Below are 23,932 nucleotides of genomic sequence, written 5' to 3' on the forward strand. Positions count from 1 at the left end.
CTGTTTCAATTAGCGAATTAAAATCGGTCAAATTTCCGCTACGTGACGCGATCATAACTTAATAAATGCCCTGATCAGGAGAGAAAAGGAAGAATCGGAACGGCACTAAATTCTTCACGTAGTGACAATGCTCATGGTATTCGATGGGTAAAGCAACTGACGATTTGGAATGGACGAGAAAAATCTTTCCGTACGATAGCTATCTGCCGTGGCTGCTAACCATAGATCGCCGTAAAAATCCACATAGACTTGATGTTTCATATACACAACAACATGTGTACATTGATTTGTCTCACGGGCGTTTCTGTTTTTAGGATACTTATATTGTACATTAAACAAAGTCGCTACTCAGGACGATTTTTTTAGCAAGTGTTTTCAAAACAAGCTAGATACTCACTACACCCTACTATAGAGAATAGGTTAATAAGCTGTCAGCAAAATGGCTGCAGAAAAGTCAGAACACAGGTATATATGAAACAGCTTCTAAATGCCGCCAGAAGTAAATACTAATATACTTTCGATTCCGTCATTGCAGCTATATAGGCAAGACCCTGCCACTGGAAGAGTGTACATGTCGCTAGCAGCCGATTCTACGTGCCACGTCGTCTCTGCTCACAATGGGTACGAAACGTTCATGTTGGGCCCTATCGAACCTGAGCCACTGCCACCGATTGTCGAACGTGCCCAGTGTACCTTTCCAGAGTTTACTCAGGGTCCGTGGGGTGACCAGGTCAATATCGACGAGGGAACCATGATCATGCGAGATCCCAAGAATGATTTTAGTACCCAGACAATTCGCTGCTTACTTCAGGGACAGGATGACCGGTTCCCAGTCCATTCGATTTCACAATGGTAAGTTTTGTCAGCGAGACAATGCTATAGAACCTGCTGTTTTGAGCGGTGCGCTTTTTAAGGACAGCTAGTTTAATTCTACGTAAATAACTTTCGATTTGATTTGGTCATCTTTGTCTTAGCCTATATAACTCCTAATAATTCGTGTTTCATTCAATTGCAGTGGCGAAGAAACCTATTCTTGCGTTAAGTTCCAGCGAAGATCCCAAACCGTTGTTGAATTTCAATTCGGAACATCAGATACGGCACCAGTTGAAAACTTATGCGCAGAGAAACGATTTACTGATTCTGAATGGGTCACTCAAGGCCGTAAGTTGATTTCTGAACACAGATATCTTCTATCAAATCTTCCTTTAATTTAATAATTTAGTTAAATCTTCCTTCAAATAAAAAAAAAAAACACGTGAGTTGCTAAGTGGCTAGCAAAACGGCGAAATATAACCGATAACGAGAGGAAAACTAATTAAATCTATTACAAATATATGGTGAGTAGCTAACAACAATGTTCCATACGACATATAAACGCATAGGGCTTGCAAAGTTCTTCAGAGACATTTATAGACCGACAGTATCTATAACGCGTGACGTGGCATCAATCCATCCACCAATGTATTATGAAGGTGTGGCGAGCTCTTCAGATATTTCTAAAACAGATGAGGTCATAGAGTAACGCCCTAATCTTATCTGATCTAATCCCACATACTTCTCTATGTATATATGTCTGTCTGTAGATATCAATGAGGATTCCCTATAGTAAGTGCTGTTCGATCGACGGGTCCCGCCGTGGCAGCATCATGCCCTTTTATAATCAATGTGGCCCATCCCCTACTAATTGAGTTACGATGTTAAAAATGCCGACAGTAACGATTAAGTCACGCAGCTAAATTCTTGAGTGGAAACGCCTGAAGGGTCTTCATTCGAATTCACCTAATTTTTTTTGCTCAAAAAAACGGCCCAAATGAGGAAGATTAATTCTACCTGCGAACTTCAGCAAACCTAACACGGATTAGTGATATACGCTTGTCTAGTGTAAAACCATTATCTCGCTTTCCATTTTCTAGATACGGGTAGAAAAACAGTGGCACAAAACTATGATATGTTGTCGTTTAGTTCTGCTGTAACCTGCCGTCTATCTATTTTATCAACTCTAAGTGCAAGTCGCTTATGCGAGTATCCCCCTGTCGGTGGCAGAGGGACGGTGACGTCGTCCTTGTTTCCATCAGACCTATGCAGGCGGAGCACAAGCGGCAGATTGTAGATGACAATCGAAGGAAAATAAAATCGGTAAAACATAGCGAATCACTGAATCAGCAGCATCACGATTCGCGGCGCGAGTCGCAGAGTCTACATTCATAGACAGGGCGGAATCCATGCCCATCGCTGTTGCCTTTTCCCTACGCCCTGTAGAACGAACGGACCCACATGGGACTCCAGTTTGTGCGCTCAACTCGCCATAAAAAACCACGAAGTCTCACGGTGTGTTCTTGCGCTGTCTGCGCAGGAATCTTTCCTCTCCGGATGGCTGGCCTGGTCTACTTCTTACGTCCGCAACATGTAGGAGAAATATATTCTTCTGTGTGTGTGTGTGTGTGTGTATGTTAATAAAATTTAAATGCACGGATGTTCTATCCGTGCTTTAGAGTATGGCGAGACGAGTGATCAGGACGAAAGGTTCTTGGCCATACATGGCGTAAACGCCGATACGTTCCTCCCAGAAAGAAAGACAAGAAGAAGAAAATACTGTGTACGAATTTGTGCCCTAAAAAACAAAGAAGCAGAGGTGCACGAAGGTTCGATTCGAGCTGATACCGAAGCAAGCTTAAGACGTCGCTGTTCGGACGGTTGCTCAGCCAACAGAACGCAGCGCCAAATGACCCCGCCAACGCCACTCGCCAAGAACAAGACGAGCAAAGAAAACAGGGAGGTTGCTTGGTTGGGCCTTAATAACGGTCGCCCCCGACCAGTCGGACGCCCCACCCCAAACGCGTCGAAGCTACGCCGATATTCATTGCCCGCTGCCCACGGTATGTACTCCGCCTTGGGGCGTATTGCCGATCGCCAATACTAACAAATCAAAGAACTATACCAATAAAGAAACAACGAACAAAGCGGAATTGAGTTGGGTGGACATTATATTTCCTACGTTTCCTGCAGTTAAAGGCCCATATAAAATTGTCCAGTAGTTCTTTCGACCCGAATTCGATTTCATTCATTACATTAATAGCTAGCACCCAAATTAACTAGCTTTTAATTTATACTACATTAGGTTGCGTCGGTCCAATGATAAACGAGACGAACCTTCAACGGTAGAAGCGAACTCGGTTCTGTGTTAGAATAGAAATACAAATATGTAAATGATAAGGCTTGACCTTTACCATTTGGAAAACTTCTACCTTTTACGGTTTATGATCACCGCAACTTCTGCATTGCGTGTACGGTATGATTATCAGAACTCTTCATTGGACACTATGTTAAGACACAATGCGGGTTAACTAGCGGTCGTACATGAAAGGCCGGTATAGGATTTAACTAAACAATAATAATAAACATGATGCCGACACGATTTTTCGTACATTGTACAGGCTATTTACCAATAGTTCATTCATAAATTTAAACTTAAATTTAAAATAAACTTAAATTTAAGTAACGCAGACAAATATTGCATGATATAAAAGTACACGCGGTGCATCCCTGGACCCGCGTAGTATCACGTGCGGCATTCGTTTGTGATAAACAATAAATATCAGTCTGGCAGTAAATATCAGTCATATTTACGTAGTTCAGAGAACAGAAAATTGCGTCTGCTAAACTAGTACCTACCAATAACCTATCCTCGTTGCCTGACAGGTGGACGACAACCTTTCAATCACTGAAGTAATTTAAGTTTTATCTATGGTGAATTTTATAAGCCTAGAAAACGTGCGCTCTTTGGTATTAAAAGATATTTAAAAAAAAACTTACTACTAAATTATCGTATTGGCGGCATTGGTGTACCTCCGATAGCGTTTCAATTTCTGCGGAACGAACCCTTCGTCCGGCACATGACAATGATTCAATCCGCTGTCCACCATCGTAGCAGACATATATCATATTCGGTCATCAATGGCCAAACACCGCGAGCTTTTTACGCCTTGTTTCCAACTGTTAAATCTGTTGACATAGCGGTAACTATACTATATAGTTATAGTAATAGAGTATACACAGAATAAAACAATCATAAGAAATCAAGGACCTCAATGATGAATTAGAAAATAGAATTTTGGTTTGCGTTGACAGTTAACAGAGGTGGCCGTCGATTACTGAGACGGACATGTCGTTGCAAGCAACGATACGAGAGCTCTGTCCGTGATACAATCGTCGATGATGATGAAATTTCGTGTTATCCACAGCTGTCTACACCGATCATACGTAATTTTTCTATGAATAATTTGCCGATCTTCGAAAACTCAGTCATTTATCGAGCGTCTGTTAGGCTACTTTCTGATAATTATTCCGTTTAGTGGAAAATATTACAGGGCATAATAATAATACGATACATAAGAAGCTGAAATTTCGTGTTGTGTTGTTGAACATGTTGATACCAGGTTGGCCCTTTCTATAGGGGCTAGATACCATTCATTAGAAGTTTCAAATTTGTGAGGTGTGACATACCTCAGGCAACACAGCACGTACATTGATTAGTTGAATCGCTGGCTGACAACCGGTAAATTTGCGGGTCCCTAGCTGAACTATAAGTACATATATATATATAGTATATATATATATATATATATATATATATATATAGTATATATATATATATAGTACAGATCTTACAGTGGTTCTGTTCTGGCCATACAGAATGCAACAACGACATGTTTTCGAGGACGTTGCTTCTGATGATGATATCGCTACTCAATCGATTCGTCGATCGTCGTGTCAGGTAGAAAGCACCGGCATCGTGCATATTAGTCTGTCTCATCCGTATATATATATATATATATAGAAGCGGAAACAAACGAGCGGCACAGCAATCGTTCGTAAGGACCCAGTCGGAAAAAACCCAGTTGAACATACGCCTCATCATGTGGCCACCGCAACGCCACAACGTCACAATCCCGCAACACATGCACTTACACACAGACAAACACCGCTTGTTCCCATGCTTGTTATCTCTGCTTGCCACCGCCCCTGGGTCTGATTACGTTGTGTCCGCCCGAATCCTTCTCTCTTTCCTTTGTTCGTTTTTATTTATTCTTAGCTTTGTCGTTCCTTGTTTTCTGCTAAATTGATCAACTAGTAAAAGTAGGCGATTTTGGCAATGGTTAGCACAAGTGGGCATTAATTTGTTCAATCATCTTTTACTGGGCTCCTCTGCACCTCAGTACACGTCGAATTGTTCGTCGTCATAATCTTTGTTGTATCGTCGGACAGAAACGTCAAAACTCGTAGGAATCAGGATGACCGGGGTATCGGTGGTGGTGGTGGTGGTGGTGGTGGTGGTGGTGGTGGTGGTGGTGGTGGTGGTGGTGGTGGTGGTGGTGGTGCTGCTGCTGCTGCTGCTGCTGCTGCTGCTGCTGCTGCTGCTGCTGCTGCTGCTGCTGCTGCTGCTGCTGCTGCTGCTGTTGTTGTTGTTGTTGTTGTTGTTGTTTCCATTCGCGGCAATGGTGAGGATACTGATAGCAATGTCAGTGTACTACATATGCACAGCGAGGGTAAAGACGCTCAGCCCGGCGATGAAACGCCTAAAAATTAAGGAGGAAGAAGTTTAGAGCGAGGGGGCACGAGGGAACAGATAGACGGACCGACGCAGACCACTGAGGAGATATAGGCGTCTGGCTTGTTGACTCGATATCAACGGTCAAAGACGCGCAGCATGAGTGCTACCTTCTTTCTGTGGCTGGCCTCGATGTAACGGCTATCGTGGGAGAATCACCCATCTCTTTTTGAAGATTGTAGAAATGCTTGACTTCAACTGAGACCATAAGAAGGACTAAAACGAAGAACAGCTTTCGCGTAGTCTTCGCGAAGCACGAGGCGGCCGCCGCCGCCGCCGCCGCTGCTGCTGCTGCTGCTGCTGCTCCTCATGCTCATGCTCATGCTCATGCTCATGCAAGTTTGGTGACAGTAAGCAAAATAATTGTTAATAAAATTAGTTACTTACCAATGATAACATACTGCCACTGCTGTGTTCGGTAACTCTGTGGCCGGTAGGCTCAGCGACGCGAAAGATAACATTGATCTGTGAAAGCCTGATAGCTAGCGATTGAACGGGCTGGCCGACGAACGCGACGGATCTTTCGTAAATGCTAAGGCGGGAAATAAGGCGAATCACAAGCTCTTCTCTTATTACTATTACAGTCGCCCTTTTTTGTATGACCGGCAAGGTTGGTGCCACTTGGGTAGGCGAAATTGCCAAAATTTCAATTCGAAGACCACTATGTTTTCTTGCATTAGACACTTTAATTGATTCGTTGCGATCGCTGTTTATAAGAAGCTCGAAACATAGGGCCGATATTTATAACGACAATGTTTATGCCACTGTGGTTGTACGCGACCGAATGTGTGTCCTTGCTATGGTATGTTTAACTTATCACGGGAAGATGTTCAGTTCTGCCGTATACCCTCGGTCGGTTCCGGTGTCTGTACTCATATGTATAAACATATTTGTATGAGAAGTTCAGTTCCAACGAACGAAATTGCTATTTAAAAAAAAAAAAATATTTAATAAAGGCTGACTCAAACAATCGCTCTAGTTTCTGCGATTAACTGGGGTTGATTCAAGTTTAGAATATCACAGAAAACGACTGTGTAGCCGAGACAAGCCCACATGCAGTCGGAGCTCATCCTGTTCAATTCTGCCATGTTTAGGTTGGCGCTGTTTTTCGGCACATTTAACTTAAAACTTAGTACTAGTTCCTGCCATAATGGAGTGGATGAATATGACGATTCTAATTGTCAATTATACGGCACATGGCAATAATAATAGTTGCTAACTTTATTTTTATTGTCTATGTTAGACATTTTGATGACCTTATGCAGATACTTGTACATACTAACAATGCGTTTCTAGTTAACACAATAAAAGCAACAAACTGAAGCTAAGAGGCTATTTAACATGCCTCTTCTACCAGCCATAAGCAGCTACTAAAGTACTATTTGTTTTTTTATATCTAGGAAAAGTATACGACGAAGATCGTTTGCCCTTTGTATCATCCTATGGGTCACAAATAGCAAGTATTAGGAAACGAAAGTGCCTTAAAGCTGATCATTTTCTTCCTGACGCAGATCTTGTGGTTGAACCTCGACCCGGGCAGTACCTCTTCCCGAAGCGATTCTATCGGTCTTCGTATTATTTACGACGCGATCGTGTCGCCATCTTGAACTCTAATGCCACATAATTATATGCATTCACTATGAATGGTGCAAATTGTTCAAAACGAATGGGTTTCAGATCTTTGCAAAACTGCTGAAGCACCATAAATCATACTCACTATCAGTTCACTTTCATGGTAGCTGTTTGCCATCTTTATAATATGAAGTAATAATACGTTCCCGCGTTCTGTTTTCCTTTCAGCAACACCATGTTCATTATTATATGCCACTAGTGTGTCGTAGACGACGATCATAAATGATGACCTGCCATCAAATTAAATAAGGGTGGGAGTCATTGTTTTGGCATTTCACTATGGTAGTATATAGCAATTTCAAAACTCTATTTAGCAATCGGCCCTCCAAGAGAAGCCTCAAAACTACTGAATTTCGTATTTTTAGCGTTTAGGCCTTCTGCAGCGTTCAATTATAGCAAATACGTTATTTCTAATGTCGTAACAATCCTACTTAGATTTTCTTCGTGAATTTATTCCACTTATTTTAGGGCTCGGCGCTTATAGTTGCAAGTTGCGTTTATATGCAAATTGAAAGAGGAGAACAAATATACCGCCTACAAAAGCTGGAGGCCATTGACTGATTGTGCTCGGCCACATAGATTTTTATGCAGGATGGAAACTGGAAATAGTTCAGCCTCAAACCGGACAATTCAGCAGTAAATAATGTTTTTTTTTTTTCTGATTTAGACGTACAGGGAGGGGTCCGTCTATTGCATTCAAATTGGTCAGCCAACTTCCCATTGCCACTTTAGTAGCTTGCTATCGGAAAGGTACCGACATTCTGTCCTTACGTCGATTCGATTTCGTCACTGCCACGCGATGCAGCTGTTCGCAGGATTCAATAGAAGCCTATTTTGCTAAGGCACGTTCAGGCTATATACACTAGGCAGCGTGCCCCGTATAACATCGTTACATCCACTCATAGAGTTATTGTATGTTTCCTTCGATGCCCTTTTCTCTATGACTGCTAACTAATTACGAGAAGCTTTCGGCTCGTCGACGCCAAAAGTGGCCGGCGGAAGTCACGAAAAGATCTTGCAGCGCTATATGGGTCGGTTGCTTCGTCAACTGTATCTCGTGCAGTCGCACGCGCGAACTACGACGTTGCTGTTGATGATGGCGACGATGGAGATCTAAGCCTGTGGTGCTTACTACAGCGACTGCAATCGATTTCGTCTGCATAGCTTGTGATTTTGTTAGGTGCGTCGGATGCTGGCGGCTTTAAACAACGACACTTTCTACTTCTCTATGCGTCAGCGTTGACCGCTGTTGACGTGACTGTCTGAACCTGCCCAAATTTAACCCGGTATCTATCCCGTGCCAGCATCCTACCAACAGTAGCAGACGCTGTCTTCATTGCCACCAGCAACGGCTGGAGGCGCAAAACGCCTAAATCGCTCTCAGGAAACCCCAGCGTCAGTCCACTAACGAAACAACAAGAGCACCGGCATCGTAATAACAAGCATCACCATCAACACCGCAATGATCATCAAATCATCATTTCACCTTCGCGGTCGTCGTTGCATTCGTTGCCGTCATCTTCGTTATCGTAACAACAACTCCAGATACAATTGAAGATCCCGGCTGAGTGTGCGCACAGCTTAACTTCTCAGTCAGTCTTGCACTCAGTCAGTGTCTGTGTGCGTCTCTGTGCGTGGGTTGTCGTGTCGTTGCCCACTGTGACGGCATCATCACGCCAGTGGTAACATGGAAGTCTATTTAATGAGACCGTTCTTCGTTCTTCCTCCGAGCTTCGTTGAAAAACTAAAACACTTTACCTAGCCGCTTGCCCAACAACGATTGGGCTGCCGCGATAGCGGTTAGCGGCGAATGATGGCGGGTGGCAGTGAAGGCTAGCGAAGCGATGACTTCGCCGACTTTATCGAGCTGAACTTCTACTGCAATTCCGTCGTTCTCGGTCCACGCGAAAACATTGGACCGCCTGTCCCGTTGTCTCCTTGCGAATCCTGATACAAAGTCTTCCGAAGACTAACACGATAACAGCCAGCGGCAGATACGCAGCCAGCCTGCCTGCAATCGTTGTTGTTCCGCCGCACGACAACAATAAAGGATCTCCTTTGAGAAGACGAAACACACACGCATGTAATCGTAATAGAAGTTTGATTATAGTGGTGATCGCGCTGGTGTTCTTAGCTATCGTGGCGGTCCGGCGACCGCTTAGTGAATGAACCCCAGTCAGTCAATCAGCGGCTCGCTATGCAAAATCGTTTTGTTGTCGGGACATTTTCACGGCTTATGATTTGTCCCTTTGCCGCTGTTAGTACTTCTACTGTTTTTTGAATTCGAACATAACGACTTAGCGAAGGAGTAATAATAAGTACGAAGGGGTGCCATTCAGGTAGTAACAGGGTCGGCTATTTAGGAGCAAGGGCCGTTTTGCTGTTGTTGCTGGAAAAGAACGGACAGCTGACTGATTAACTGGTTGGCCGGTATTTGGCGACTGTCGTAGAGGTGGAAAGGGGCACTTAGCGCCGGGCGAAAGCCGTCGGTGATTTGCAAACGATGCTGTTGACGCTCGGTAGCACTTCGAAGAGCGAGAGAAGGCTCGCTTTAATCGCCCACCGCCACACGCACCGACACGCCGCACACACGCCACTGGTAGGAGCCACAGAGTAGGCAGAACATAGAATAGGCATTGCCATAGGAGCCATGTCCTACAGTTGCGATGGACGAACAGCAGTTCTCCTTCTGAGCTGAGCGAAACAAACATGGGCTATGAACCTTGTCGTTACTCAATGTGTCTGTCATTTTATATATAATTTTATATACGATACTAACAACAGGTTGCGTGGGCTGTTGTTCTTGTCGTCTTTATTGCTTGAGCGACAAACGTCATCTTGGAATTGTCAGGTCATCTGTGATGACCATTCTCGTAGGTGAGCTATGGCAAACTTTTTCTATCACTCTGTCATTGAACGATCTGATATTAGTCAAGCAACAAGAACTACGTATAACAGAGTAACTGAACCTGGTGAGAGGGCTGGTGACATCGTCATCATGGGGGTCATAGGGTATAAACTCAACTATCCAACTTGCTTGACTGACCCTATAAGGTACAATGCATAAAATGTTTAACTCATGTATAATATATCTAGTGACCAATTAGTAGAAGTTCCTTTCGTAAAGATAATAACACTCAGCTATTCATTTTTTACTTACCATAGAAAAGTAGAGCTAACTTTAGAAAATTCTTGTTTTTATTTTCTTTACAAAGACCTTCTATCTCTATAATTGTAATGTTATTATTTTAAATGAATTGAAAGACCCTGATTGAAGTAAAATCCAAATGCAGAAAACAGTAGTACCTAACCTATCTATAAAATAAAGCTGTTCTCGACGTCCCGTGTACCCGGCCAGAATCCTCGATCGCTATCGTCACTATTACTCAGCGTCCACACAGCCGGTGCAGTTGTCGAAGCTTCATGTTGCTCGTTTAGAAGGGGCTCAGTACCGCGTTGCTGGTAGACCTACCAGAAGCAAATATACATTCTACTACTTCGTAATTGTTGAAACTATGACTCACTGTAGAATAACGGCCTGCAGCGAGGTTTTATTTACCGCAAAAATATTTATAATAATATATAATATGTACGTAATTACGATGGAAAGATTGAGTTTGTCTGCAGAACTATAAGACAAAAGGAAGAATAAGGAAGACTACAGGCAGACTTGCATTTACCACGAAGATGTTTTTGTGACGTTCCCTGCGCAAAGTCATGCCGCACGAAACAGCTAGTTCGTTTGTGTTATTTGTGTGCCATTATATTATGCATGCGCGATAGATCTGTATCAAAAAAACAAGAGAAAAAGCTATTTTTTAGTATTTAGTAGATGCCTTTTTAAAGCGTTCCATGGTTAGCGAAAGATTTAGTTGGGAAAATTTACCGCTATTTTGTTTACATTACTAGTGGCTAATATGGCTAAAAATACATACATTTCGCATTTTCCTCGTCTGCTTCGGTAAGTTGAAGCAGAGCCGCTAAACATTGGCTGCCATCATCAGTCGCCCTTTCGGATACTTTTTATTTATAAGAATTATGTAATGCTTATGTGTCATTTATGCGGTAATCGACGTCAGCGTGTCTACACGATGTATGTATAGATTATAGATTATACACTAAATAATAGCCTCTTAGAACTGTATATAGCAGGTACGAACGGTACCTACCTAACGGTAGTGTTAACCTTGCTTATACCATATAATAGTTGCTAATAATTCGATGGCCTTTTAGGTAATCCATCGCTTCAACTGACACAGAGTGGGGGTTGTCCTATCGTGGGTGACTATACTGGCATTATTCCCGGCTCAATCGGGCTCTGCGCCCGAATTGCTTCCGACTGTAATAATCCCGACATCATGTTCTATACGGTCTACAACTGTGACAACGCCACCCACATTTATGAGGGTAAGTGAGCCTTACATTTGTGTCTATGTAACCCTACAAAATGTGCTTGACCTAAAGAAACCCTTTGAACCTAACCCCTCTTGCCCTTAAATCGCAATAGCGACAAACATACCTAGGGTTGGATATAATATTGATACGCGCCGTAGTGTATTGTCCCAGCATATGGTCTAAGACTCGCCACTCTGGACTTTAGTGCTGAACGTGTTACCTCAGCTGCTTGAAGCGTACCTGTTGACGCTTAAGCGTATCTCAAGAGGCGATCGCGTTCATAATTGTAAATAATCCTGAATGGGGAACAGTGGAAATACACGTCTTAGGCCCTTCACAGCGAGCCATCACCTTTCCAATTTGCGCATTTCTAATGCAAAAACCAATGGACAAACACTACAATGTCTATTGTACAGTTCTTTATGCATGTACAACTGTTTTTGCAGAGTTGAAGGACATCCTCGGTATTGAATCGCGCCATCTGCGCTAACGCTATGTTTCCTCCGATACGTAACAGTGGTCCATTAACGACTGTGTATCCAGGAGCATCTGCTCCTACGTCGAGTGTTACGACGATTTGGTTCAGACAAAGGTCCGACTGTTGCGTTCTTTTGTCATAGGTCCCCTCGTGACTTAGCAACTCGATGGTGGGCACCATCAGGAACCCTTTTGCACCGACATTGGCTTTTTGTTCCGATATACGCGAATGCACCGTATCTGACTGCTGTCAATCCCAGGATCCTAAGTTTGGGGGCAACACGATACTGTCCAGCAGAAATCGCTTCTCCTGAGTAAACACGTACGAATTTTCGTTACGTTTCGGACCTGTACAAATTATTTTTTCACGTAGGGCTTCACGTAAAAACTGCTCAAATAGACTAGCTTTGAGTTCATCTTGCGTCACCTTCCTGCCCATAGTAAACTTGACAGTAGTGAGCTAGTTCTGGCAGCCTTGCGAGTTTATGAGCGATTGCGAACAGACGCTTATACGATCAGCCGTGGACACCCGCTGCTGTTTCCAAAGTCTTGATCCATTGCCCAGGCCTTGTAGCTAAGAAATGGTGGCTTTAGCAGTAACGCGGCTCCCTCCACATTATCTGTCGAACGCTCTCTTCAGCCTTGCGGCTTAGTCGACCACTTCCTTCATCGTCAATTTGATTAATCCCCTAAATGATTCATTCTCCTCTCGCTGTCATCAATTGTAGTAACAACGCACTAGTACCGGAACGGACGCGGTTCTCTTGTTTTCATATGATGTTTTCAGACGATGGCGACGGAAGTACATCGAATTGAAGATATTATCGGTACGCGCCCCATATATATATATATATATATAGACATACTTGTGTTGTTTTGCATAGCCCGCAGGCCACACGGAGTTGAAAAGCATCAAATATATCTGATTTTGTCACACCCTTCTATGCCGGGAAAGCCACACCCCAATTTCATTACTGCATATTTGGGCACACTGGTTTGTACAGTGCAGGCATATATCGATATAATGAATGAATTTGCAATAACTGTTACCTCTGATAACTTGTATTTTATGTCCTTGCGGCAAATCTATTTGTGGGTCGCGGACGACAAACGAAGCTCAGTGTGAAGATCCTTGTGAACGGCCACTAAGTATATCTGTGATTCTACTACCCAATGAAACTATGATGATTACTGATTTGATAAATTACTTAAAATGAATATCGAAACCATCGCTTACAGTGTCCTGTATGTTTGACGATCTGCCAACATGACGCCCTAAGTTGTGCACCTAAAGCACGTTAGACTGTTCCTAACTTAAGCAACTATAGCTAAGAACATGTCACATAGTAGTCATGATAGACGCAATTGGTTCGCTTCATTGAATTCAGATTATGTAGGGCTGAACGTGGGCGGTGCAAAGATTCACCGTTTAAACCGAGGGTTCCAAATACGTGATAGCGAGAAGCGCTCGAGTTATTGCCAGCGTCTGGTAATAACGCCTTCTAAACACCTAACAATGTAGTTATCATTTACCTCTTCGTATCGCGCTGTACATACAGCAGTTGGGCTTGGCAGGGCTTGTTTCGTCCTGTTGCGCTTTTTTTTTTTTGAATTGCGTCGATTGACAGGGAGAGGAAAAGTGAAGCTTTTCACCTCAGGTCGACGATCCATTGCCAATTGAACATTCAATCGCTTAATGGTGATTGAATTGATGCGTCGTCATCAATAGCAATAACAATAGCCGGGCTGCCGCCGCCATCATCATCATAGCTGTCAAATGGCGCAGCGAGCTAATGGCGTGTGTCTGTGCTAATCTCTTCGCATCTTCAACAACGTTCGGCCGGCGTCAATGCCGCGGCCCGCGCCCCCGTTGCCGAGCTGATCTGGCGCTTGATTTGTTTGTTGTTGGTAGTGTGATGAGGCCGTGTAGTACTATTTGCAAAAGAAGGACGCAGTGTGCGTAACACATTGTAGATCACTGCTGGTGGTATATCATTTACCCAGCTTTTCTAGATCCTTTTTACAATGGACGTTTTCTGTTCTCGTCCGTTTTCGGATCTTCGTCTTATTTATTCTACAGTCCAGAGACAACAACAAGTGCTACCTGCAGTAGTAGCTGCAGCAGTAGTTGCCTTAATAGTCGCCGTTGCTCAGAGTGAAGCGTGTGCGATAAACCCAATACGCTCCTCCGACAAACAGCAGACGTCTGTTCGTGTTGTGTCGAACTAAATCATTGTTACCCCCGTCGCGTTTTTTTTGGTCTCCTTTTTTTTTTTCCCTATTGGACGAAACCCTCTTTCACGCCAGTTTTTGCCGTTACCCTCGATGCAGTAGTAATTGTCATTCCGAACGACGACTTGCCGTGTTGAGGGAAGTCCATCTTTGCTGTCCAGGTTTTCCTATGTGTGTCGACAGTGACGGTCGATTGCGTGTGTTCTTTGCTAGTTTCTCCTATAGCATGCCAAGAGCTTCTGCTGACGCTGCGGCTATTGAATAGTAGTCGAACACACTCAGTGAGGGCTAGGCACAGAGTGATCGACGGCCAAGGTGATAGACTATTCTTGTTGTTAATGGTGCCGCTAGGGCTGATGACCGACAGAACTACGTTCCGCTATCATTAGCAAACTAGTTTTAGATGCGTTTCGTGTGGGACTCATTCTGTTCCTATCTGCAGGCCGTTTGTCATCCAAGTGAATGGCCAAGATTAGCGCTACCGTAGCGAGACGTGCTCAGTTTGGTCCTGCCTCGAATCTATCTATCTACGGACATGCATACAAATACCTGGAATCATTAGGTTTGTTTTCCTAATTCTGTTGTTGAGCCCTGCTTAGCCAATACGCACGAACGCAGAGGCGTAGTCAGCCGACTATGGCACCGCGCGCAGACCACTCAACAGTTCATCTTCTAGTTAATATTTTTCTGTGTAAACTTTTATAGGCCTAGAGCTAACTTCTTTTCTAAGGATGAAAAAAAGCATTTCCTTTCTCTGGCGTTGTACGGCAGACTTTTCAAGCGGGATTGGCAGTCTTCTTGCTGTGCGCCATTACTAGAGTTGAAATAGTTTGTGCTTTCAACGGTGCTAAGGGTAAATCGGGAGCGAATTCAGTATAGAAAGGAGGTTAGCTAGAGATCTACAGTAGCACGGAGGCGTGTTTCTGCTGTAATAATCCTAACCGGTAACAGCACCAGCAAGTACATAGACATATACACAGATCGAGTGGCCCCGAGATACAAAAATAAGCAAGAACTTGTACAAGAATGATCTTGTATGGAGGCGACGTTCAGACGCTGCTTACAGAGCAATCATCCATCTGAGCATCAAGCCGCCGTTGTCGTCAGCTCGTAACGAATAAGCCAAACACACGGAGGGGGCGGAAAGGTGGGCAGGTAAAGCAGTCAGCGAGCGAACCGGCGGAACATACGAACACTATGGAGCACGTAACGTAACCTAAATGGTCGACGCTATGTGATACAGCTCCGTTTTTGTTTATTCAGAGAGAGGAAAAACGATATATCCATTCTGAATACGACAAGCTTGTTTCCTCTACGAGACTCTATATAACACATACGGTTAGCAATAGCCCTATGTGCGTATTGACACGTCTCTGTGACCCCTAGTTAGACGTTCGTCGCCTAACAGATCCCGTACTACCTTTGCTTGGACTTCGACGCCGCCGCCGACAATTTGTGGTAATCGATCGTCTTAGTTGTAGAATCACTCTACTGCCAGCCAGCCATCCTATAGTATTTTTCCGTGTTTCTTTACGCTGGTGTCTTCTCGGTCCGTTTTTTTCTTTCTAACTCTTGAATTTTTTCGTTATCCCGTGTGATCACCACTGTATTGTCTATGCGTTTGTGTCCACATCGATCTTTGCCTGTCTTTATATTGATATTTAGATTATGTGTGTCTAGGAAAATCGAGAAGTCTCGGTGCGTATCAGAAAAACAGCCATCGCCTTCGAGTGCTTTCAGAGGCGATACGATTCGTTGGTTTTCCGTCGATCTCATCTAATTTCTACGTTCCGTGTGTCGGTTGTGCCCATTGAGTTTTTGTCATCGCTCACTAGATTCTCTAGTAGGTATCATCGCCGTCGTCGTAATAGCCGTCCCCCTAGCAGAAGTAGCAGCGGGAGTAGGATCGTTTCGGCCGCGGCAACGGCATCACCGTACTGTTCGGCGGCGGCCCGTCGTAGTACAAGTAGTCTTAGTAAAATAACCAATCGTGCTTGTAATACCTGTGTCCTATAGTTCTATTTGCGGTGTAGTAGTTAGAATAAGTAACTTTTCTGATTTCTGATCGTCGTCGTTGCTTCGTTCATTCGTTGGTTCACTACGAGTATCGGCGTTTTTTCTCGTACCACCGCGAGTGCTGCCGACGTTCTAAGAGCAACAGCGGCGGCAGCAGACGGTTCTGATGGTTAGCGACCGTAGAAAAGGCGTCATGTAGTTCTCGTCATTAGCGGCAGCAGTGTAGCTCTGAATGACGTATCGGACCTGAACGAAGTGAAACAACGATAAGTTAGTGCCGACGTTTCATGACTTCAGCCGCAACCGCCGCCGTAGCGTCAGTTCGATCGAGAAAGTGTACCATCAGCAACATGGCCGGTGGACCCATTTTTTGTTCGTTTCAGCATTTACACGTGTCGTTCGCTTCGCCTGCATCTACACGATGAAAACATTATGACGAGTATTCTGTCGTTGCGGCTGCGGTAGAGATCACCTACAGGATAAGGAAAGATTCAGAAAGACTATTGAAGGAGAACTCTAATAGATACCTGCAGCAGGAGTAAGCTTACAACAGCTAATCCCCTCACAGAGCAAAGCAGATAAAACAGCTATCAAAACAGAGTATTGCAGGTATTCGGTCGATTCTTATTGAAACGGTATTATACGAATGTAGCAGAAAGAAAAAAAGAATCAACCAGAAAGGCAGCATTTATAGCCAAACGTGGGCGCTAAGACGCCACACGTTATACCAGTTACCCAGGTACCTATTTAGTACAACACTCACCCCGATCGGTCCATCGAAAAAGTCCGTTGGCGGCTGTCATGAGTCGACTGACGCGTATGCGGGAGCAAGTTTCATGTAATTATGACGAAGATACAGCTATATGCTCAGACTCACGTACCTATGTTTTTAGCCGAAACAGCAGGTTAGAGCTCCGTCCCCCTAGAGCTACTGTGTGCTCTATTCATGAGTTCATTAGGCAAAGTCATTGATGAATGAATGATCGGTGGACACGTGTAGATCTACGGACGCTTATTCCAAAGTGACCTTGCAGCGTGAAAAAACAAAACATACAGGTGCGCCATAGCGCCAAGTGACGTTCATATCGTATAATTATGTATGCGGTTGTTTAACAATTGTCCAAGTCTTATTGGAGTGTATAAATGTCGTACCGTATGATGATACGGCATATTAGAACGCCATGTGGTGTCTATTGGTGGTTTGATGCTGCCAGTTCCTTGGACGGCCTAGTTCAACCCGTAAACGCTATTTGGTTGGAGGTAGAGAAACGAAAGCGGGAGCAAATATTCTGCCTGCTGGGGGAGCCACAGTAGGGTAGGCTTGTTTCCGCGTGAAGACACTCGTGTTCGACTGGAAAGCGTCCTTCCTCATCACGGCCTCCCGTACCGCAATATATATCATTAGCCGTAAGAGGCGACTGTTACGTTTCCCGATCGCTCTGCACACCATTTCTGTCTGGTGTATATACGCATCCGCATGTACATGTTGAACGATCCACATCCCAATGAATTCTATTGGCATGTCCTAGTCACACTTAGATGGAATACATACCGTTACCGATATATTACATGTCACCTATGTGTTATGAAAACCGTAGCTGGATAAATCTTTCGCTAGTTTTGCGTATATTCATCTAACAATCTAATTTTTGCCTATCTGCAGAACGCGAATACAAATGTCTGGGCAGCTGGGAGGAGGATGACGGAGTCACATACTCATTCACGCATCGCCGAGACGTTCATGGGTTCCAATGTTTCGTAAGTTTATCCTTTTTTAATACTAAGCTTGAAATAGAAAGAAACTACCTCATTCAGAGGCATGGTCTATGCGGGCCTTGAAGTATTAATGCGTATGTTTGTATGTGTATGTACGTTGTCGTGCACACACTTACATTCATTAGGTTTCAAGCAGAAAGGTTATAAGTTTTCGTTGGGCTCAGCATTTCTCTTTTGTCAGCCAAAATGCGAAGCTTGTCTGATCTCGTCCACTTGTGGTTCGTTTTTTAAATAGACCTGACACAAGCAGACATAGCATACGGAATCATTGTTCCGTCTCGATTTCTCTTTATTCATCGACCAAGTGTTTTTCGAGGTTCATCAATCTTCCAAAAGTCGTAGCTGACCTTATCGATTATACGCACATTCTGGGGAAGCTCTCTCCGCGTCGCAGGCGTGCCAGTTTATATGTAGTACGTATAAGCGGTAGCGTGATATTCTACAAACAATCACCTTGTAACAAAGAACGACGGTCAATAGTACGCAGAGCTGTTCGTAGTCAGCCTGCGGGTATTGCGACAGGCTAGATGAAAAGATTCCCAAGCAAACCCTCAACGGAGTTACCCAGACAGAGATCGGCACAAACTCCTCGGCCTCCGGGAAGAGGATCATGTTTCTGTAAAAGCAAGGTCGCTTACCTCTCTTTCTATTCCATTGGGCAGTAACGATAATCAAAATAGAAGCTCGATCAAGAAATTCAAGATAAACGATTGAATGAATGTGGCCCAGCGAATCGGGTTCCCGTATCAGGCCACAAGTAGCTCGTTTGTAATGTATTCATCCATCTTTCTAGAACGGCCTCTGTCAGCCTTATATAACGAATCGAATCGCGCCCTTAAAGTTAACCATTGATATTCCATCGGTTTATGCTAAGGGTTCTCTTATACACAAACTAACACATGCCGATGCTAGGTAGCGTACGAGACATGAATGAAATTTTATCTCAGTAAGGTTACTACGACAACCAAAGGAACTACTGCTTCATAAATCATCAGCCATTTCGAACATGCCTTGTAGAAGTGTGCCCTCTTAGAAACTTTCATTAGCTCATTCTTCTTTGCGACTCGCTAAATGTTGCCATTTAACTTAAAACTAGTAAGCGTCACTCGGTTAGCCTTGAGCATGCATGCAGGCTAACCGGTAGCAACGATCGTTTACTATCATATGTGTCCCTCTTTAATGGCGCATTACACCCGAGAAGTTTTTTTGGTAGATCTTGTAATGTAACCTTCTACTGTTAGGACGCCGTTAGGTGTGATATTAATTTCTAGCTGACTAATCAGGTTAAAACAAACGGCGCATACAAAAAGAAATGGCCTTACACAAGGAATTCTCGGCTGTACCTTCTATAACAGGCCTAGGTTGTTCTGTGTAGCATTGTCTCAAGGACCTGTCAAGATCTAGTGCCGAAAGAAGCCAGCAGTCTTAGGCTAGGTAGAGGAAAGAGATTTATCGCTTTTCCATATCGCTAAGATTTTCACCAGCCAGCCCATCTTATCTGACACCGAACCTATATATCTTAGACGGCCTATTTCTTCGAAATAGATTGTCTGACCTAAGCACTACCTGTCAACATTCATATTTATTAGCGTATGCAGACTTCAATTCTACTAACACATGCGCATATGTGTAAATTTACAAGTGTGCTTTTGTAAATACGAAATAAACGTTATTCTTGTTTTTATCTATGCGCGCTTTTTACCTTCTTAACAAAACCCATGAGTAGTACCACGAAGCCACGAACTAGCCAATCTAAATAAATGTATATTGTGGGTACATGTTTCAAGTGTAAGAAATACTGCGAATAAACGAGAGACAAATACGCGACTGAGTAGTGACTAAATAAGTAATAAATTTTATGCAGCATACCATAGCATATCAGGATAACTGAATGATAGAATACATGAATGGGACTCACGTAGGGTAGGGCAACGTTATTCGACCCACGTTTGCTAATTTGCAGCAATGCTGGGTTTCGACAAAATAGCTATCGGCTGTTCTGGTGAATCACCGTCGCACAAGCGGCAGTTCGGGGAACACGACCGCACCACAAGCGGCACTTCAGCGAAGCTTTGACGACCTCATCTTGAAGACAAAAAAAAATCTTTGAACAGGTAGCAATGAGAGGGGCCGTCGTAGCCGACTGAGGAAGGTATGTAAAAAGCGTGGATATAGGAAACCATAAATCTATAAAGAAAATATATTGCCTCCTACGACACACACGGGCTACGAACGACAGAGTGAAGAAAAGTCCTGCTTTTTAGAACGTAGCAGAAACGTAGCGACTTACTCTGCTATATTCAGCAGCTTAGGACTTGGCCTGATTTATCTCGTTTTGCAGCTCTACACGGGTGTGTTAACGTGCCTGATCGTGCACTATGCAAGTACCGACCATTCATATTCTCGCCAACGTGCAAAAATGACATCTCCATAATTCTGCCGTTATATTGCCGCGTCGTAGTAATACATGTATTTCCATTTGAAAGCAGCGGAAATTATCGAATGTTATAGTATGAGCAGTGGCTGTTTTACAATTGATTTAACTTTACATCAAGATAGGAAGTTTCTTCCTTTTTTTTTTCAAACATTTTTATAAGGTGTTTGTGCGAGCTGAAGTTCACAGAATTATTTGACTGTCGGACCATTTTCGATTGTGCTGAAAATTTCTGTGGCGTTTCAAGTTGTAAACCCGTTATCTATGAAGGTTTCGGTTGCTTTCATCTAGAAAAACTTAACGAATGAACAAACTTGCAGGTATAGCAAATTTTTTTGTCCTACTTTTTTCGAGTACACCTTAGAACGTTAATGGTTAGACTTCTTCTGTCGGGTTGTCTTTGCTTATTTAACGATATATCGGAAATATCGTATTGTTGTTGACTTTGTTAGTGTTTATGTCCGTCGAGGACAGCATAACCAAATGTACATATACAGAAAGGGATCAGAAGCAGTAAAAAATAATAAATTTCTAAAGGCTTGTAAAAAAAACAATAATGTATTCGATCAAAGGTATCAAAAGGGTTGAGATAATCTCCGCCACTGATGGTGCGCTATGGCCATTCTCGCTAGTGATTAGGGCTGTCCGCTACAAAAACAACAACGACTGTTGCTGCCGGTACCAACGAGTACCAATACAGTTACCCGCCGAACGTCTCAATCCGGCAACAGCAGCGTCGACAGCAGCTAAAACAATGGGAATCGAGACGTTCATCTCTACCGAGGTCACCATTTTCTCGCTTAGCCACGAGCGCCAATGTTCTTTCAAAATTGATGTTTACCGCCTGGCGCGTCAAGAACGTGTGAAAAAGACTGTGGTCTGTTTGTGTAAGAGCATCCGCTTAGTGGAGGGCTGTTACCATCCTTTTGAAGGTATGTGTGTGTGTGTGTGTGTGTGTGTATGTGTGTGAGTGTATGTATGTATGTATGAGGGCAGCCTCTGACCTGCGATCACCGACCGATCATCCCCCGTTGACGAAACTGATCGCCATCGGTCAAGCCATCACCGGCAGCCGTCCGCTGCCACAGGCATTTTCTCGTCATTCCATCTATTGTAACGTCGTTCTTGTTACACTTATTTGTAATGACTGTCCGTCCACGACGGCTATCGTTATCGCTGCTGCTGTTCATGTCGATCCTGTCGCAAGGTGATGATCCGGTAATTTGCCAAAACATCGATCGATTGATCACCTGTCGTTTTGTTGTAGATGCCTTTGGTTATAATCTTATAGATTTCAACGTGTACAAAGCTTGCTCCGATGTTGATAGTAAATTTGTCGCGTTTCATGAAACAGGGTGGCGTTTAAGCACACACGCTGCGATTCGGTACTGAACCTCACAAATCACTGCTCCTGGCGAGCAGAAAAGCACAGTAATAAAATTTTTCGAAATCCAGGACAAGCCTGCAGACGACACAAGCGGCCGAATCCTAACAACAAAACAGTAGAGAAAGCCGTAAAGCAAACACATCCCACATTCACACATACCCATTCATCGAAATGTGTAAACATCGAAAAGCATCATCTAGCAAAGATCCAATGCAGTCATTTCGATCACTGATACTTATGATGATTCTTGCGATTATTATTTCTCCTCGTTGTCCTACTTGTTTATATTCGAGCCGTTGTCGCTGCTGCTGTCGTCGTAATTCCGACGAAGAAAAAATTCGCGGCAAAGATTTACTGACCATTCAATATGGCCTTGCTCTTGGCTGGTTGATGGTCGCGCGCTGAAAGTTCAGTTAAGAACAAAAAGGGCGATTGTATTGGCCTTTCCATGCCAGTTTAATTTAGGCACAAACAGTGAGAGCAGGAACGTCCATGAAAGAGAACATTTCTATGGTGAACGTTGCTTGCTACTGACGGCGGAGATTCCGTCTAGGTGTTGAAGACCAACCCGACGCTCGACGTTTACGTTTTCCTCTCTCTACCACTCGTGCCGACGAAGCTGTATGGGGTCGTCAATAGTTATTTTAGTCGTATATACTGTAAGTACTAAATTGCTATCTACCTGTCGGTGTGGAGTAAGGGAGTGAGGCTGAACGAACATTATTAGGTTCCCTTTTGCTCGCAACATTATTCATCTAAAGGTAAATTGCCTTATGGCCGGTCTTCTGCCTCGAGCATTGCCGCCGCCTCCGTCTTTTAGAGCTTTGTTTTTGTTGTTGTTGTTGTTGTTGCTGCTGCTGTCGTGCCATATGTATATGCGCACACATTTGTCTGTGTGCGTATGCGCGGTCACTCATATACAGAAAAAAATAATAGCAGAAACCAAACGAGAGCATGGGCACAAAACTATTGACAACGACAACGACAACGGCGAAGTGAGGAAGAGAAAAACAATCACCGAAAGACAAACAGCCCACAAATTGAAATCGTGATCGAGTCAAAGTATTTGCCGATCGACAAAGAGCGACTGACCAATAAACAGACGACGAACGAATGGACGAACCCTCCAACTCTTCGTGGCAGTCGTCGCCGCCGCCGCCGCCGCCGCCGCCGCCGCCGCCGCTGTCGGTGATGACTCTGCGAAAAGCGAAAGATTCCGCATAGCAACAGAAGTCAATGCAACTCTATGGGGTCTCGGTAGTCGTCATCAACCATGGTGCCGTGGACAAACACCACTGCCATAGTCGATCTGACCACTATCAACCACACCGATAGCAGTAATAATAGTAACAACACCACGACCACCACCAACAACAAGCAATAATCATAATCGTCATCGTCGACGACGACAAAAAGCAACAACGACAGGCGATAGAAGTTAAACGAAAAGCAAGTGCCGCTACACTCGTATATACCATGGCATAGCCACTAGTGTATGTACGCGTCCGAAGTGTTTCTGTCAATGCCTAATCTAATACAAAAAATGACCGGTGCAATGCGATGTGATCTATTTCGGTTACTGATGGTTAGGACGGTGTTGAGCTTCATCTTGGCTACAGACAAGTGGGGGGCAAGTGACAGTGCGGTAGACCTGCTGTGAGGCATGTTAGTGCATAGGGTGCAGAGGTCGATTCATATATGCATAGGCAAAACAGCACACAGATCAGGATATACATTTGCGCACACGACGAGCGGGACATCAACACACGCACACTTCAATATTAGTATATTTCTAATGGATTTTTGAGTCATATGAATATATTATACCCGCTGGTTTATGCAGTGCGAAATAAAGCCTAATTGTCAAGATTATAAGTAAACTTTATACCTAAAGCAACAAACACACACATGTGAGATACAAACTATGAACCTGTAACAGGCCAGATTCGTCTAGTTAACATAGCACGTCTGCGCG

General features: G+C 43.8%; 1 protein-coding gene and 2 long non-coding RNA genes across 7 annotated transcripts in view; 1 reads left to right on the plus strand and 2 right to left on the minus strand.

Annotated features, from left to right (window-relative positions):
* Positions 1-23,932, plus strand: part of LOC111244311 (uncharacterized) — a 147,536-nt gene that overhangs the window by 111,253 nt on the left and 12,351 nt on the right. For all 5 annotated transcript variants that reach the window (XM_022791268.2, XM_086981999.1, XM_086981996.1 and 2 more), the window contains 4 exons: positions 536-852; positions 1,016-1,161; positions 11,474-11,647; positions 18,024-18,118. In XM_022791268.2, the coding sequence (XP_022647003.1) occupies positions 536-852; positions 1,016-1,161; positions 11,474-11,647; positions 18,024-18,118 (732 nt within the window). The remainder of the gene's footprint in view (positions 1-535; positions 853-1,015; positions 1,162-11,473; positions 11,648-18,023; positions 18,119-23,932) is intronic.
* LOC147757297 (uncharacterized) lies at positions 2,967-9,654 on the minus strand. The gene is made up of 2 exons (XR_015322505.1): positions 5,996-9,654; positions 2,967-5,576 (listed from the first exon to the last, which is right to left on the minus strand). It is a non-coding gene; the product is annotated as an uncharacterized LOC147757297 (long non-coding RNA).
* LOC147757298 (uncharacterized) lies at positions 10,492-20,502 on the minus strand. The gene is made up of 4 exons (XR_015322506.1): positions 20,427-20,502; positions 20,055-20,221; positions 10,921-11,025; positions 10,492-10,708 (listed from the first exon to the last, which is right to left on the minus strand). It is a non-coding gene; the product is annotated as an uncharacterized LOC147757298 (long non-coding RNA).

The sequence above is a fragment of the Varroa destructor genome, unplaced genomic scaffold, assembly GCF_002443255.2.
Source record: "Varroa destructor unplaced genomic scaffold, Vdes_3.0 BEIS01000002.1, whole genome shotgun sequence".
NCBI lineage: Eukaryota > Metazoa > Arthropoda > Arachnida > Mesostigmata > Varroidae > Varroa > Varroa destructor.